The sequence below is a fragment of the Taudactylus pleione genome, unplaced genomic scaffold, assembly GCF_031769625.1.
Source record: "Taudactylus pleione unplaced genomic scaffold, aTauple2 ptg000032l, whole genome shotgun sequence".
Lineage (NCBI taxonomy): Eukaryota > Metazoa > Chordata > Amphibia > Anura > Myobatrachidae > Taudactylus > Taudactylus pleione.
Genome location: NW_028284434.1, coordinates 906516 through 924462, shown reverse-complemented (window position 1 = coordinate 924462; position 17947 = coordinate 906516). Strand labels below are relative to the sequence as shown.

At 43.5% G+C, this 17947-nt stretch overlaps 1 protein-coding gene across 1 annotated transcript in view; it reads right to left on the bottom strand.

The window, feature by feature from the left end:
• The window catches only part of LOC148538903 (uromodulin-like), a 32133-nt gene that overhangs the window by 1271 nt on the left and 12915 nt on the right, over nt 1–17947 (bottom strand). Inside the window, exons 7-8 of the mRNA XM_088452089.1 lie at nt 3542–3787; nt 2066–2219 (exon numbers count right to left, since the gene is read on the bottom strand). Of these exons, the coding sequence (XP_088308215.1) occupies nt 2066–2219; nt 3542–3787 (400 nt within the window). The remainder of the gene's footprint in view (nt 1–2065; nt 2220–3541; nt 3788–17947) is intronic.

The following is a 17947-nucleotide window of genomic DNA, read 5'->3' as shown; positions in this document are numbered from 1 at the left end:
ACTTTCAACATGTGGAAGTTTTTATTTTTTTTGGGGGGGTCATCTAGCTAAAAAATATTCTAATCTTGATAATTACAAAATAATAAATTAATGGAGCATATCACATGAAAACATGTTATTGATTGGCTGTATCAGTGGTTCTCAAACAGTTCACATTTTCCAGGTCACCTAGTAGGTGCACAAGTGTAGTCATTACTCACTGACACATTTTAAAATATCCACAAGTAGAGCTAATTATTTCACTTGTGAATCTGTGAGGAGACCTGGAAATCATACACTGTTTGGGGTTCTGAAAAAAGAGTTTGAGAACCTGTGGGCTATATGCATCTACCCAAGATGTCTATTAAATACCAACATGAAATGATAGGTACTAGGAGAAAACTACAAAAAAAAGTCACATTAAGTGAAATGTAGAAAATTGAACTACTATATCAACATACATTGGGCACTTTGGCAGTCTCCTCACTATCTTGTCCCTTGTCCTTGAAGTCTGTAACTGTTAGGTGCTCTATTTCTGCTAAAACTCTATCCTGCATTCAGGGTGGGGGCAAGAGGTAAAGGGACTGCCAACGTACTCAAAATCTGCTTGTTTATAGCATGTACTGTAATTGAAATTGGTTATTGTGTGATTTTATATATCTAAAACCTCCTTGCATTTGATATACTATGTGGTTAGTAGTATTCATGTGAAAATTTTTAATTTAAAGATATTTCATCAAGCAGAAGTGTATACCTCCATATTGTCCCTATATAGTAGGGACAGACTGTTTTGAGTAGTCTGCCCCACCTTCCTGGTCAGGACTGCATTGCCCTGAAGGGCTGGCCAGTTGGATAAGTCAGTCCCATTTGAATGGGTATTTAAATTGAACGGGATGGGGGGCAATCCAGCAAGTTCAAAACACTGGTTGCATCAATTGTGACATTTGACCATTCCCCCTGCTTAAATCAGTTTGCCACAGTAAATCCTTTTCTTGAAAAGCTGATGAAATACCCCAAGCAGGATCAATTACATTAAATTTACAATCACTGCTTCAGACTCAGTCAGCTATCAAAAAGTATTTGCTGGTAAGAGCAGAGAGTGGCTCTAGAACTCTTTCCTACTATAGTTATATTGTTTATTCTATTTTAAGACTAAAATGTCCTGTAGTCATGGGATTAAAAACACACACTGTAGAAACACTATAAAATATTACTGTGCTTTCCTGCAATAAAATGCTATTGTTTCTGATAGTATATACACTCAGGAACTGATTATGAGTTGAATATATCTCCGTATATGGCCGTAAATAGGGATTCTTGGAAAACTGCAAATGTATGCAATTTTGCATACATTGGGATGATTGGGGCAAAATGTAATAGGGAGAGAGATTAGAAAATGTAACAGTTTAGCAGTAAACTCTCACACTTTTTAAACACAACCAATGTAATAGAGTCCTAGAACATGCAAACTCCCAAGTTTTTAGACTCAAAAATCCGATTTAAACTCTTATCCAGATGTTTTCCCATTTTGAAGATAAAACTCGACCAATGTGAGAGTTTACTGCTAAACTCTCACATTTTCTGAACTATCACTCTATTACATTTTGCCCTTGGAGTTGAAGGGATGTTGGCTACATCTCTCCTTACATGAAATGGGTTTTCTTGGCGTTAACTAGGTGGCAATGTAATGGTCGCACTCAAGAGATATGTTTTATGGGAGTGTTGTTGGCGTGCAGCTAGAATTTCCTGTTTCTGAGATCTTTTATACCCACCATGGGTCAGGTGCATGTGCCATTACTAACCATGATGGACACGGCTGTGGACTGCAAAACAGTTGTCAGTGCGGCTTCCTGCTTGAAGCCATACAGATATTTACTTTAGCATAAGGTAGTAAATCATTCTTCCGATGCTTCCCAAAATGACATATACTTTGCCTCTGATTCAGAACCAGGCCCATGGAATTCTATATATATGCAATAATTGTCTAATAAGCCTTTTAATAAATTGTTAAAGAACAACATGCAAATTACTAATACTACTAATAAAAAAAACTTTAGTAGGTTAAGAACTATAAATATATACTCACAGGTATACAATTATTTTTGCAGAGGTGGACTTGACAGTGTAGATAGACAAAATCAAAATCACCAATAAACTTGAATGCTTGTATGTAGAACTTTCCCATGCTGGTTACACCGTTTTGTAAAACATTGATAGTCCTGTCTGTGGGGTTAGGGCAGCTGTAAAATAATATTCCCAAATTTAAGTTTGTAAAGTAGCATTTTGTTTGATAAACATGAATATTTAATATTTTTTCTTGTAATCAGTCTCTGGAATAAAGATCCTCATACTGTATGCTGTAAACTTTTTGTTTTTCAATTTAAACGTAAAATGCACACAGGCTATTTTTAATCTGTCTGTATTGCTTCCCACTTTATTTAAGACTACATTGATGAATTTATTTATTCCATGAGAAATGTGTGCTGACTCTATTACTACTAGTAGAGACTTTGTAATTCCTTATAATATGTAGATTTTCACAGTTTTGTTGCTTTTCAGTTATTTAATGTTTGCCTGTGTCATGGCACTTCTATTGTAATACTGTACCAGTGTGAACACTATCTAAACAATAAACTATGCTTCCAACTCCTTTAGGGGCATACTGTATTTCTGAAAACTTGTGGCCAGTCCCCCAGAAATTAATAATCCTTATAGCCATGTATCGCGGCAATCAGGATTTGTTCTCAGGGGAATGTGCCATTCTAAGACGCCAGGACACAAGCTCTCAGCGATCAGTAATAACTAAAATTAACATATTCACGTTCACATTACTTCGAGGTTCGGGACCCAGCCACACCATCGAGCATGCACAGTTATCAGATTATGCATGTGCTAGTAACCATTACCGGTAGCCCAAATAGAAATTAGTGCTGGGTTGATGTCACCACCATCACGTGCTGAGCCAGTGCTTGCAGATGAGATCACCTCCAAGCGCATGCTCTTCCTATGCAGTGTGAACCAGGGTTACCCGTTCACACTGCATCATGAGCTGGGTTGAAACCATGTTCAACCCTTCTCATGACCTGGGTTGAAATGCTGGTTGCTCGACCTGGCTTATTAAACCTGGTCCTTTCACAATGTCCAGGGTTGTTGAGCCTTCACTTGCAATAACGTGGGTTATTGGACCAAGTGTGAAAGGGGTATTTAATAACCATAGGATGTCCTTCTGTTTGGGTTGTATATTGAAATGAGAGAGTCTGTAACTGAAATAAGAGCTACTGGCGAGGCTCATAAAAACTAACATGCTGTTTATCTCTTCCTATTTATTTATTTATTTACAGTTTTTTATATAGCGCAGCATATTCCGTTGCGCTTTACAATTGGAAACATTTATAGAACAAAACAGGGTAATAACAGACAGATATATAGGTAAGAGGGTATTTGCCCGTTATTCTCAGTCTGTATGCTGCACATACATTTCTTCAGGATCCTCTTGTACTCTAGAAAGACAAGGATTACAGTACAGCTGCATCATGGTTTATTACTTGCTCTATGATCTTACCTGTTAATAAGGATGTTATATCTTACAGAATCATAAGCATTGTTGGTAGGTGTGCTGAAGCAGTTTATCATTAGAAGACTGAAGTCAGATGCGACAGGGTCTTCTATATAGACACCAACATATAAATTAGATTTTGTAGAAATTGAAATAACTGATTCTGTATATGGCGTGGTATAACTGATATCTTTGTAGATAGCCATCCTCACCCTAAACGTCCCACTGTTTTCAATTGGTATGTATGTTATCCTGTAAAAATATAAAACACACAAGGCAGGGAGAGCATTACAAGTGTAGCCTTTTAAAGAAGATCAGAAACAAAATTTTAGAAATACGCTAATGTATGTGCGCATATATAATATATTATATTTTATATACATATATTACAGTACCCTCATCCATGCGGCATTATTGGCATAAAGAATATCACTCCAACATTGGTATAGCAGCCTGCTATATGCCGATGTTGGAGTGATATGCATTATGCCATGAGTGCCGCATGGATGAGGGAACTATTACTGACTAAATGCACACACCCGGATGAGTATCAATATAAAAGGGAGATGCGGACCTCTATTTCTTACATATATATATTAGGGATGTGCGCCGGACCATTTTTGCCGGATTTGGATTTGGTTCTAATTCGTCGTCCTGCTTTGGATTTGGATTTGCCAAACTGCGGTGACTGGCTTTGGATTTGGATTTGGATTTTTTTACAATAATTGACAAAAAAAGCTAAAATCACATAAATTGGTCTTTTTTTTCTTCCTAGAGTATTATTAACCTCAATAACATTAATTTCCAGTCAATTTAGACCATATCACAGCTTATAATATTGTTTTCAACATTATTGGCCAAAGGTTGCAGTGAGCCGACTGGTTACTAAGCGACAAAGCAGCGGCACAACGACACAGACACCACAGTATAAAGCACATCTATGACACATTGCCACACAGCAGTGGCAGAAATGAAAAGTAGTGCACCCACCCAGTGGGGTACGGCCAGCAGAGTCACAGTACTTGTTTACAAAGTGGGCTACGGCCCTAGGAGTCACAGTGCACAATCTTATTCGCATTACACTGCACATAGGGCCTGATTCACATTACACCATAAAGTAGTGTCTCTTATTTATGTTACGACTCACAGTAGTGCCCCTTTTACACAATGCCCACAGTAGTGACCCTTTTACACAATGCCCACAGTAGCGGTGTCCCTTACACAATGTCCCCCAGCAGTGGTGCCCCCTATGCAGTCCCTTTAGTAGTAGGGTCCACTATGCAGTGCCCCCAGTAGAATGCCCCCCAGTAGTATGCCCCCCATTAGCAGGCCCCCCCAGTAGTATGCCCCCCATTAGCATGCCACCCAGTAGTATGCCCCCCATTAGCAGGCCCCCCCAGTAGTATGCCCCCCATTATCATGCCACCCAGTAGTATGCCCCCCAGTAGTATGGCCCCCCCAGTAGTATGGCCCCCCCAGTAGTAGGCTGCCCCAGTAGCAGGCCCCCCCCAGTAGTAGGCTGCCCCTGTAGTAGCCCCCCCTGTAGTATGGGCCCCCCCTGTATTATGGCCCCCCTGTAGTAGGCTGCCCCAGTAGCAGCCCCCCCCCAGTAGTATGGCCCCCGCCAGTAGCAGGCCCCTCAGTAGTATGGCCCCCCCAGTAGCAGACCCCCCAGTAGTATAGCCCCCCCCAGTAGCAGGCCCCTCCAGTAGTATAGCCCCCCCCAGTAGCAGACCCCCCCAGTAGCGCCCCCGGCCCTTGCACAAATTAAAAAATAAAAACTTACCTGTATCCCCGCTCCCGCGCCGTCCGCTCTGTCACACGCTGAGGAGGGAGCCGGAAGACGGAGCTCATGTGTGAGCTCCAGCCGGCTCCCTCCGTGCAGCAGCCAATGAGAGTCTGTGTGACTCTCATTGGCTGCTGTAACAAACACACAGCTGCCGCTGGCGGCTGTGTGTCTGTGTCTGTGTAGGGCAGAGCGCTATCACTGCGCTCTGCCCTACACACGAGGAGACCTGATGTCGGATTCTCTAGTGAGAATCCGACATCAGGCGGCCGCCGTTCGGCCCCGAACGGGGATCCGAGTCAGGCGGTGAACACCCGAACAGGGTTCGGGTGGACTCGGATCCCCAATGTTCGGAGCGGTTTATTTACTCTATATATATATCATGCTCCCCTCAAGAAGTCTCCAGACATTGTAAGATAGACGAAATGCATTGGGAAGTTCCTGTTGGCATCTTATCAATGAGGCAGATTAGCATTTATTAAAGTTTTAAATTGTGAAAGTCTATATATATGATATACAGTATTAACTTGTGTATATGTTATACTATACTATTGGAGGCTGCTCTCTTTTTTATATTTACTACAAGCTCCCATAATTCATCCAGAATAAGAATATATACGTGCATTTTGTATAATGTTCCAAAGATATTGGTATGGATACAACAGTACTCTGCAAATTACAATGGATGGAGATAAAGTGAACTGAGTTAAAGTACCAGCCAATCAGCTCCTAACTTCTATGTCACGTGTGTTTGAAAAATTACAGTTAGGAGCTGGTTGGTTGGTATTTTATCTCTGATTGCTTTATTTCCATTGAAGGCTTAGTAAATAGACCCCTAATTATGGAACTGTATGTGCTCGTAGGCAGTGTTTCTGTACAATTTGGTGACATGTTTGGTCACTTGTTTTTTGTCCACCTATACAACTCTTTGTATGAGAGCACATTACTGATTTATATTGGATTTACACTATGCATTTTTTTTTGTTCTTTTTATTTTTTCACATGGTTGTAGCATTTGTGCTAAAACCAGGCATAACATGAGACTGGAACACATGGCATGTGACAGTTTTGAATTGCACTATACTGAAGGTGCTTCCTCTTACCCTTGTTTAACTATTTGTGACTTTTAAATATATTTACTATTTAAGAATCTAGCAGCCACCTTATTTATGAGGGTGTGTATTTTTTATTGGATTTAAAACTGGTGATTTTTGATTGGATGATTATATATTTTGTCCTTTTGCACAGAGCACTTTTTTATATATTGCATTGAACATTTTAAATTGTATTGGTCACTTTTGTAATTAGCATTGTTGCATGTTTTACACACATTTATATATCATATTCCCTGAAAACGGCGGTCTGCTCCGAAAAGTCGGAATAAAGGACGGTTTTAACTTGTGTGGTTCGGTTCTTCAGAAATCCGAATCCACACAAATTTCGTGAATCCGGGTAAATCCGAGTCGCTGTTATAATCTCCTGAAGAGATACGGGTAAATCCGGGTCGCGGTTCTGATCTTTTTGCAGTTCGGAGTTCGGATTTTAAATTGCATAAATTACATGATTCTTGCTGTTTTTAAAACTTTTTATCTATTTTTATTTAAAAAAAATCCAGATCCATAACCAAAACCAAGACACTTGAGGGTGGTTTGTAAAACCAAACCCAGATTCAAAACCTTGAAGGAGATACAGATCCAAAACCAAAACACGGGGGTCGGGGCACATCCCTAGTATAAGTAATATATTTATATATATATTTCCCATAAAGGGATCAGGCATACGCCATCCTGCCCCTGCTCTGTACCTCCGTGCCTGCTACTCTGTTCCATCCCGTCCACCTCTATCCTGCTCTGTCCATCGTCCCATGCTACCTTTTCTCATTTATCTTTAATATTGTACTTTGTGGGATGGCCCCTCCTCTGTAGATTTTATAATTTGCTGTATGTACCACTGGGTGGCTTTATCCTTACTTCTATACATTTCTGTGTGTAATGATGTGATGTTGTCATTGGTTGATTTTCATGATTGTGTTTATTTTTATAATGAGGTGGTATGTAATGAGCTAAGGGGCCGATAAATCTGCACTTAAATTCCCCGATTCCCCAATGCCGGTCCGATCTGCCTGGCATCAATGATCAGGAAAATTCTGCATGTTAAAAATCCCAATCATTTTGTGATTGGGATCAGCAAATCAGGGAAGTCGGCAAACTCTCTGGAAGTAACGTCAATGACACTGGTGGTAGGGGTGAGAGATCACACCAACTGTCATTGCATGCATGTCATTTAGATCATTTTTAAGCATTACTGTATGCATAGCCTATATAGGTGTTTACTGAAACAATTACAATATGTTGATGGCATTTTGGAGAGAGTGCACTGGTGTTACTGTATCTATGCCCGAGCCCCTGGTGGCATTATATTATGTATGTAAACAGAATGACCTTGTCATTTCTCCTCACTGAAATAAAATAAACCTTATTTATTTATCACCAGTTATTTATATGGTGCACACATATTCCACAGCACTTTACAGAGAATATTAGGAGATTCACATCATTCCCAGCCCCAGTGGAGCTTATAGTCTATATTCCCTACCACATGCACACGCACATACCTTACACACTAGGGTTCATTTTTTGGGGGTGCCAATTAATCTACCAGTATATTTTTTTGAGTGTGGGAGGAAACCGGGTGAACCTGGAGGAAACCCATGCAAGCACAGGGAGAACATACAAACTCCACACAGTTATGGTCGTAGTGGGAATCCAAACCACAACCTCAGTCCTGTGAGGCAGTAATGCTAACCATTACACCATCTGTGCTTCCCAAACCTTGCACTTTACATCTACTGATCTATACTAGTCAATATTATTCAGTCAAATGAACAGGCTATTGTTTCTCTCATGAGCAAATTACCAGGAAGATAATCATTAAGAAATGCAGTTGATCTATTTCAGGTGTCAGGAATGCAGGTGTCAGTTTGACACAAGTTTTGTTGTTAAGCAGTGGTGTCACTCACCCTTGTGACACCGGGTGTGGGCTCCGGAGAGGATAGTAGTGTACATGGCAGTTAAAACGGGAGCCTCATGGGTAGGGGGCGCAGCCTCGTGGCCCAAATCCCCCATTTTAGTCACTCCCGGGGTCTGGAAATGTGGACTGTCTCCAGGGACCAGCCTGTGTGCAGTGCCGCCTCCCTCACTGTGACATGAGCAGAGTGCCGCATGTGGAATCGGTATGAAATACTGCCGGCCGCACGGCCGGCGGATCGATTCCCGGCAGCGGTAGGCCGACAGATTGACAGATCCCGGCAGCGGCAGCCTGACAGCACTGGAATTCCCGATCGTCCTCAGGTAAGTATATACTAACCTAAACTAATCCCCCTGACCCTAACCCTCCTTAGAGGTACCTAACCCTAACCTCCCCCCCAAGTGCATAACCCTAATCCCCCCTGTAAGTGCCTAACCCCCCTTTCCCGCTGCCTAAACCTAAGTCCCCTGGGGGGGGTGCCTAACCCTAAGTCCCCCCCGGGGGTGCCTGACCCTAACCCTCCCTCTCCCTAGCCTAACCTTCCCTCTCCCTAACCTAACCTTAACCCTCCCGGGGTGATGCCTAACCCTAATTCCCCCCCAGGTGTGCTAAACCTAACCCTCCCACCCTGCGGCTGTCCGCTCGCGGCACCCGGCATCCCTTCGATCGGGATGCCGGGCGCCTGTCTCCAAGCTTCGGGAAAATGACAGGCGTCTAGATATAGTGCGCGCCCCCGCTATTCGCCATATTCAATTCCAAAGGACGCAAAAAATGGACCCGGAGAAACTCTGAGAAGCGAAAAGTGATTTAAAATTTGGGGAAATCAGCCTGACACCCTTCAAAATATGCACTGACAAGGGGGAACACTATGGATACCCCCGAATAGGCCTACTGAAGGTATTTGGGGTAACTAAATGTTCTCAATAGCTGCTATTTAGCGTCTTTGCATTAGTGGTGAAGAATAACATTAGGCAGTGTTTTTTTGCAGAAAATAAGTAGTCCCATCGAATTTGGGGTACATGAAAATGGGTGCTAGCATATTTTAAAGTTGCTAATCTGAAGTTTTCAAAAACGTGAAAAATCCACCTGCCGCAACCACGTGCAATCTTAAAAACAGCTGGTGCATACTTGTGGACCCCTATGGAGTCTATTTCGCTAGTTTTTAACTTTGACCCCCAACTTGGGTCTTTTTCACCCCCAAAATTAAAGTGCTTTTTTGGGGTGTTATTATGTATTGTTTTAATTTTTTTTACAGAGTTAACCTTTGTGGGGCTGTACCAAGGGTGCTGGGTGGTTTCCCCACCTTTGCACCCCAAAACCCCAATTCTGCACTTTTTTTCGAAACCTATTCATAGGCGAATCCCCTTCCCCACTCCTCACAAACCCACAAAGTGAAAATAGCCAGCGCTCTGTTTCTATGATGTCAGGTGAATGTTGTTTCAGTAAAAGCACCATTAAAAAAATAAATATGAATACAATAGCTTCTATTCCACAGTGGTCTATTTCTATTATGTCAATTGAATAATGCTGTCACAATGCTTGTCACTCTATATGTGTTTGTTTTCTGGATTAATTGCTTATTAAAGAGGTTGTGGGCTATTAAAGAGGTCTATTCCCATGTGTCTGAAGCTGCAAGTTAGAACCACTCTATCTACTCTTTAGGGGCTCTATTTATTAACATTATTTTTACTAAAATAAAGTGAAAAGGGGTGTTTTCACACCCTTTTCACATTATTTTAGTATCACCTAAAGTTACTAAAGGGCAATTGGAGTAGAATTCATAAAATTCTACTCCAAGCCCTAATTATCACATATTTTTAGTAAGCAGATCGCATTTCCCATAATTGTAAAGGGAAATGTGATCTGAACAAAGTTACTAAAAATAAATTGTAAAAAAATATTGGGGAAAGCCCTGTGATAATAACGCCACCTGGAGGTGGCGTTATCCAGGGTCTCCCCCGGTTACTGGCCTCCTACTCTGCTCTAACAGGGAGAGCAGAGCCGGGAGTCGGTCCCAGTAATCAGCTGTGTGGTCTAAACAGGCTGCAAGCTGATTACTGTAAAAAAAATTAAAAAATAAATTGTCAAAACATTTTTTTACTTACATGACTCCAGGGACCGGTGATCTGGCCTCTGGTGATGTATCCTCTCGGGTCAGCTGGTCTCCCATAGTGCACTGAGGCCCGGTCATCAGGTGATCGGGTCCCTGTGCAATATGGGAGATCACCTGACCGGAGGACATGGAGGACATCACCTGAGGCCCGGATCATGCAGGTAGGTGCAATTAAGGGAGAGGGGGGGGGGCGCGATCACAGGGGGCTGGGCTTAGCGCCGGAGGTGGAGTTAAGCGCCGAGGGGGTAGCAGCGGCGGCCGGTCGACGCATGCGCGGGCACTCTGTCACGGTATTTTTTGTGAAAATACCATGACTAGTGTGCGGAGGGGATTCGCAGGGACAGGTTTATCGCAAGCTCTTTCCCTGCAAGGGATTTGTAGTAAATCCCTGTGATATTGGCTGAATTCGCAATGCTAATTCAGATGATAATATCACACTACAATCTGCATTCAATATGCGGATTGTAGTAAATAGAGCCCTATGTCAGCTATTCAAATGATTCTGCCTGTTCAAGTCTCTCAAGCCAGCCACCATCTGTCTACTTACCCAGTGAAAGTGGGTGGTCCCATCAGCTGACTGCATTGTAATCCAATAACGTTATCACTACCATCAGCCTGCACACTTTCCCATAACACACCGGCATACTGAGTCGACCTGGCTGCCCCCTCTCAGGGGGGAGGAAGTTACAAGTATGGTTAAAGTCTGGTCTCTTGTCGGATCCTCAGAATGTTCCAGGCATTGCTGTCATCACTGGCAATTGTGGCCCTGTCCCTGTGTGACATCACATAGAGGGGCGTGACCTATACCGTCCCCGTAAATAATGTTATATATATCAAAATGGGCCTCGGCAGAATAAAGGTTCCCCACGCCTGCTCTAATGCATCATTTGCATTTCCTGCCTATCTGCATTAACCCATACACTCCATGACAATATCACTATTTGCATCCCTTGTTTACTACCATTTATCTCTGTGATTGCCTCCATTGCAAGTGTTCCTACTTTCATTCAAGTGTCTGAAATAGCAAGCACCCTGCATTCATCTATGTGATTGTTTCAATTGCAAGTACTGTATTTCATTAAGTATCTAGTATTTATCTCTGTGACTGTCTCCTTGCAAATAAATAACCTGCACTATTAACATCGTTAACGACACTGACACTCCTACTAGGGACACACTGGCCGATTTTGTTCATGGAACGAATCATCCCGTGTGTATGCACCTTAACCCTGATTTCTGTACTACACCCTGAATAATATGATTACTCTATTTCTGGCAGCAGTGCTAACTTATGGTGCATATTAAGGGTGAGCGGGTTTGGATTTCTGAAATCCAAACCCCCTCGAGCCCCCCGATCCGAGTCGTATCCGAGTCAGGCTCGACTTTTCCCGCCGGACTCGGATCTGAAATCGAGGCAAAATGTTATCATCCCGCCTTCCGGATCTCGCGGGTTTTGGATTCTATAAAAGGTACCCATGTCGGCGCCATTTTCTCACTCGGCTGTGGACAGTGAAGAGGGAGGGTGGGAGTTAGGGCTGGCTGGCTGTGTAGTGTAGTGCTGTGCTGTGCTGTGCTGCTGTTGTCCATAGAGGCTGTGTCCACTCCTCCAAAGTCCATAGGGGCTGGCTGGGCTGTGTTGTGCAGTTTGTTGCCAATAGGGGCTGGCTGGGCTGTGTTGTGCAGTCAGTTGTCCATAGGGGCTGGCTGGGCTGTGTTATGCAGTGTCCCAGTCCTAAAAGGGTGCTGTAGTTCTGTCCAGGGGGTGCTCTGTCCATCAGGGGTGCTCCCCCAAAGTGCAAAAAAAATATATATTTTTCTGTGTTTGTGAATTGTGTGCGCAGTAGCCGCACGTGCATCAACAAAGTAGCGCCAAGCGTGCGCCTGTGTCATAAGTAAAGGGCCGGTTGGCTCGTCCTTTAAAGGGTGCCGTAACTCCCAAAGTGCACTCCAAAAATATTTTTTTTTCTGTGTTTGTGAATTGTGTGCACAGTAGCCGCACATAGCTGCACATGCATCAAAGTAGCGCCAAGCGCGTGCCTGTGTCATAAGTAAAGGGCCGGCTGGCTCATCCGTTAAAGGGTGCTGCAACCCCCAAAGTGCACTCCAAAAAATATTTTTTTTTTTTGTGTTTGTGAATTGTATGCACTGTATGTGCATCCTCAAAGCAGCAGCGCCAAGCTTGCGTCTGTCCATTAAAGGGTGTTGTAACCCCCAATGTCTACTCCAACAAAAGTAAAACATTTTCTTCTGTGTTTGTGAATTGTGTGCACTGTACGTGCATCCTCAAAGCAGCAGCGTCAAGTGTGCATCTGTCCATTAAAGGGTGTTGTAACCCCCAAAGTGCACTCCAACAAAAAATAAAAAATTCTTCTTTTTTTTCTGTCTTTGTGAATTGTGTGCACTGTAGCTGCACGTGCATCAACAAAGGAGCAGCGCCAAGCGTGCGCCTGTGTCCCATAAGTAAAGAGCCGGCTGGCTAATTTCTTAAAGGGTGGTGTAACCCCCAAAGTGCACTAGTCTCCAACAAAAATAAAAAAATTATTTTCTGTGTTTGTGTGCCCCTTAGCCGCACGTATATATCAATATAACATAAATGGAGGACCAAACTTTCGCTGATAAAAATAAAATAGGGAAAGATCAAGAACCACTTCCTCCTAGTGCTAAAGCTGCTGCCACTAGTCATGACATAGACGATAACATGCCATCAACGTAGTCTGCCAAGGCCGATGCCCAATGTCATAGTAGAGGGCATATACAATCCCAAATGACAAAGTTCAGGAAAATGACCTTAAAAAAAAACATTTAAATCATCTGAGGAGAAACATAAACTTACCAATATGCCATTTACGACACGGAGTGGCAAGGAACGGCTAAGGTCTTTGCCTATGTTCATGACTAGTGGTTCAGCTTTACATGACGATGGAAGCCCTCCTCCCACTACAAAAATCAACGGTGTTAAGCTGGCAAAAGCACAGCGACGAACTGTGCGTTCTAAGAAGATATCACAAATCCCCAAGGAGAGTCCAAGTGTGGTGGCGGTTGCGATGCCTGACCTTCCCAGCACTGGACGGGAAGAGGTGGCTCTTTCCACCATTTGCACACCCTCTGCAAGTGCTGAAAGGAGCACCCACAGTCCACTTGCTGATATGCAAATTGAAGATGTCACTGCTGAAGTACAACAGGATGAGGATACTGGTGTAGCTGGCGCTGAGGAGGAAGTTGGCGAGGAGAATTCTGATGGTGATGTGATTTTTTTAAATCAGGCTCCGGGGGAGACAGTTGTTGTCCGTGGGATGAAAAAGCCCATCACGGTCACGCCTGGGCAGAAGACCAAACATTCCACCTCTTTGGTCTGGCAATATTTCTATCCAAATCTGGACAACAATTGTCTTGCCATATGTACCATATGTAAAGGTGAAATAAGTAGGGGTAGGGAAGTTAACCACCCAGGAACATCCTCCCTTACAGCAGCGCATTCATAAACGGTTACTGTCAAGTTCAGAAACTTTGGCTAAGACCGTAAGCAGTCCAGGGACACCTAAATCCCTTTATACTGTTGTATCAAAATGCCTGCAAACCACACCGTCAACTCCCTCCTCATCAATTTCCTCCTTAGTCAGGATCGGAAGTAGTCCTGCAGGCCATGTCACTGGCATGACTGACTTTCCTATCCGGGATTCCTCTGGAGGATCCTGCATTGCTACGCCTACTGCTGCCGCTGCTGGGAGTCGTTCATCATCCCAGAGAGGAAGTAGGAACACCACTACTTTTACTAAACAATTGACCCTCCAACAGTCCTTAGCAAGGAGGATGAAGTACGACAGCAGTCATCCTGAAGCAAAACGTATAACTGAGGCCTTGACTGCTATGTTGGTGTTAGATGTGTGTTAGACGTGTGTCCGGTATCCGCCATTAGTGCAGTGGGATTTAGACAATTGATGGAGGTAGTGTGTCCCCGGTTCCAAATCCCATCTAGATTCCACTTCACTAGGCAGGCGATACCGAGACTGTACAGAAATGTCAGAAAAAGTGTCCTCAGTGTCCTGAAAAATGCGGTTGTACCCAATGTCCACTTAACAACGGACATGTGGACAAGTGGAACAGGGCAGACTAAGGACTATATGACTGTGACAGCCCACTGGGTAGATGTATCACCTTACGCAGCAACAACAGCAGCGTCACCAGTAGCAGCATCTCAGAAATGCCAGCTCATTCCAAAGCAGGCTATGCTGTGTATCACCAGTTTCAGTAAGAGGCACACTGCCGACAACCTCTTAGAGAAACTGAGGGAAATCATCGCCCAGTGGCTTTTCCCACTTAGACTCTCCTGGGGATTTGTGATATCTGACAACGCCACCAATATTGTGCGGGCATTACATCTGGGCAAATTCCAGCACATCCCATGTTTTGCTCACACAATAAATTTGGTGGTGCAGAATTTTCTGAAAAGCGACAGGGGCATGCAGGAGACGCTTTGGATGGCCCCAAAAATTTCTGTCCGCTTTTGCCATTCAGCGACTGCATGCCAAAGACTGGAGCGCCAGCAAACACTCTTGAACCTGCCCCGCCATCACCTGAAGCAAGAGGTTGTGACGCGGTGGAACTCAATCCTCTATATGCTTCAGAGGATGGAGGAGCAGCAAAAGGCCATTCAAGCCTATATATCCACCTATGACATAGGCAAAGGAGGGAGTATGCACCTGACTCAAGCACAGTGGAGAATGATTTCTGTGTTGTGCAAGGTTCTCCAGCCCTTTGAACTTGCCACACGTGAAGTCAGTTCAGACACTGCCAGCTTGAGTCAGGTCATTCCCCTCATCAGGCTTTTGCAGAAGTGAACGAGGAGCTAAGAAGGAGCGATTCTGCTCGGTAGGTGGGACTTGTGGATGAAGCCCTTCATTTGCTTTCCCAGGATTCCAGGGTGGTCAATCTGTTGAAATCAGACCACTACATTTTGGCCACCGTGCTCAATACTAGGTTTTAAGCCTATGTGGTGTCTCTCTTTCCGGCCGACACAAGCCTGCAGAGGTGCAAAGACCTGCTGGTGAAAACACTGTCAGCTGAAGCGGAACTTGACACGTCAACAGCTCCTTCTTCGTTTTCTCCCGCAATTTGGGCTGCCAGGAAACAACTTAGGTATCCTAAGCAACCCGCTGGTGGTGATGCAGGGCAGGCAGAACCAAGTTTGGACATCTGGTCCGGACTGAAGGACCTGGCAACAATTTCTGACATGTCTACTGTCACTGCATATGATACTGTCACCATTGACAGAATGGTGGAGGTTTACATTGGTGATAGCATCCAAGTAGGCATGTCAGACAGTCCGTACCTGTACTGGCAGAAAAAAGAGGCAATTTGGAGGCCCCTGTACAAACTGGCTCTATTTTACCTGAGTTGGCCCCCCTCCAGTGTGTACTCCAAAAGAGTGTTTAGTGCAGCCGGGAACCTTGTCAGCGAAAGGCGTAGGAGGTTGCTTCCTCAAAATGTGGAGAAGATGATGTTCATAAAAAAGAATTATCAACTCTTCCAGGGAGACTAGCCTCCAGAGCATACAGAGGGACCTGTGGTGGTGGATTCCAGTGGGGATGAATTAATACTCTGTGAGGATGAGGATGTACACAACACTGAAGAGGGTGAGGAATTGGTGGATGAGGAGGATGAGGATGACATCTTGACTCCGTAGAGCCAGTTTGTGCAGGGACAGATTAATTGCCAGCTTTTTTTGTGGGGGCCCAAACGAACCAATCATTTCAGCCACAGTCGTGTGGCAGACCCTGGCGCTGAAATGATTGGTTTGTTAAAGTGTGCATGTCCTGTTTATACAACATAAGGGTGGGTGGGAGGGCCCAAGGACAATTCCATCTTGCACCTCTTTTTTTTCTTTGCATTATGTACTGTTTGGGGCCTAGTTTTTCAAACTGCCATCCTGTCTGCCACTGCAGTGTCACTCCTAGATGGGCCACGTGTTTGTGCCGCCCACTTGCGTCGCTTAGCATAGTGGTCCAGCTACGTCGGTGCAACCTTTTGGACATAAAAACACTATTGTGAGGTGTGAGGTGTTCAGAACAGACTAGAAATGAGTGGAAATTAAGGTTATTGAGGTTAATAATAGCATAAACTACTTCTGAGATTTTTTTTTTTTTTATGCTTTTTTAAAAAAAAAATACAGACCCAAAACACAAAACCCAGAACCCAAAACACGGAAGGGTGGTTTTGGCAAAACCAATCCAGATCCAAAATGCAAAGAAAGATCCAGATCCAAAACCAAAACACAAAACATGAAAAGTGGCCGGTGCACACCCCTAGTGCATATACACGGTCAGATATGTCAGATGAACGATTGAACGATATGAATGACTGAATGATGTTAGACTGTATTAAAATGAATTAAATCATCCAAATCTGACTGCAAACACATCAGATGTCAGATATCGTTATCTGACAAACGGGAATGTGCATCGTTCATCGTTGTAGGGACACATGTCAGATTTTCTTTCAGATATGAACGATTGAGTGATTTTTAAAATCGTTATTGTTTAAATCTGAAGGAAAATCTAGCCGTGTGTATGCACAATTACAGTGCAAGCACACACAGGTAAACCTCTTTACAAACATGAGAGGTCCTTTCTATAAACACACCATTAAATGAATATGAATAGAACTGCTTCTAATCTGCAGTGACTTCAATAGAAATGACTGCCAAATAGAACACTCCATGTTGTGTTGTCATTTATAAACTGCCGGTGATCCACGGGGGTTTCAGCTTAGACATCAATACCAACCTTTAATAAGTGCTGTCAAATAAACATAGAAACCGCCGATACTTGACAGTGGTTTCCAGCGGTTTCTAAATGACACCAAAACCGCCGCTTAGTAAATTTAGCATGTTGGCTCAATATAAGCCAGGTTTGCCTTGAAGAACCCTCTTCATTCCTAAACATCTCGCACCCTCCCTCTATTTCTTGTTTGTTGTTCGGTTTTGTGTTGCCTGATGGTTCCTGATTTGTTTGTGTCTGTAGATGGAAAGAACTCCAGAACAGTGGACATCTCATTTCTGTAGTTGACTACACTCTCCCTCATAGTTTGGCTTTGGCTGATAACACCCCATCAGGGGCAGCGACACCACCCTGCTGGATGGGTCCTCCATTTGGAAGTTGAACACCAGTGTTTGTGTGCATGGTATGACGGCTCCTGATGGATGCCGTTCCTTATTTGCCCCATACAGTTTTACTTGTAATCAATAAATGATGACGATGTCAATCACTCATTTTGTAATGCTATGTACAATGTTTAAGGTTTATGCTCAGATAATGGTAAGACAGATGGTCACAATGGGTTACAAACTGAGAAACTGTTTTTGGATCTTTGTTTGTGCTGCACGTTCTCCCTTACAAGAGAAATCATTTGGACAAGTCGCAGAGTATCCTTTGTCAATGCATGATATACTCTGCTGTATTTGTTACTTTCTGCTCATACTGTAGTAAGA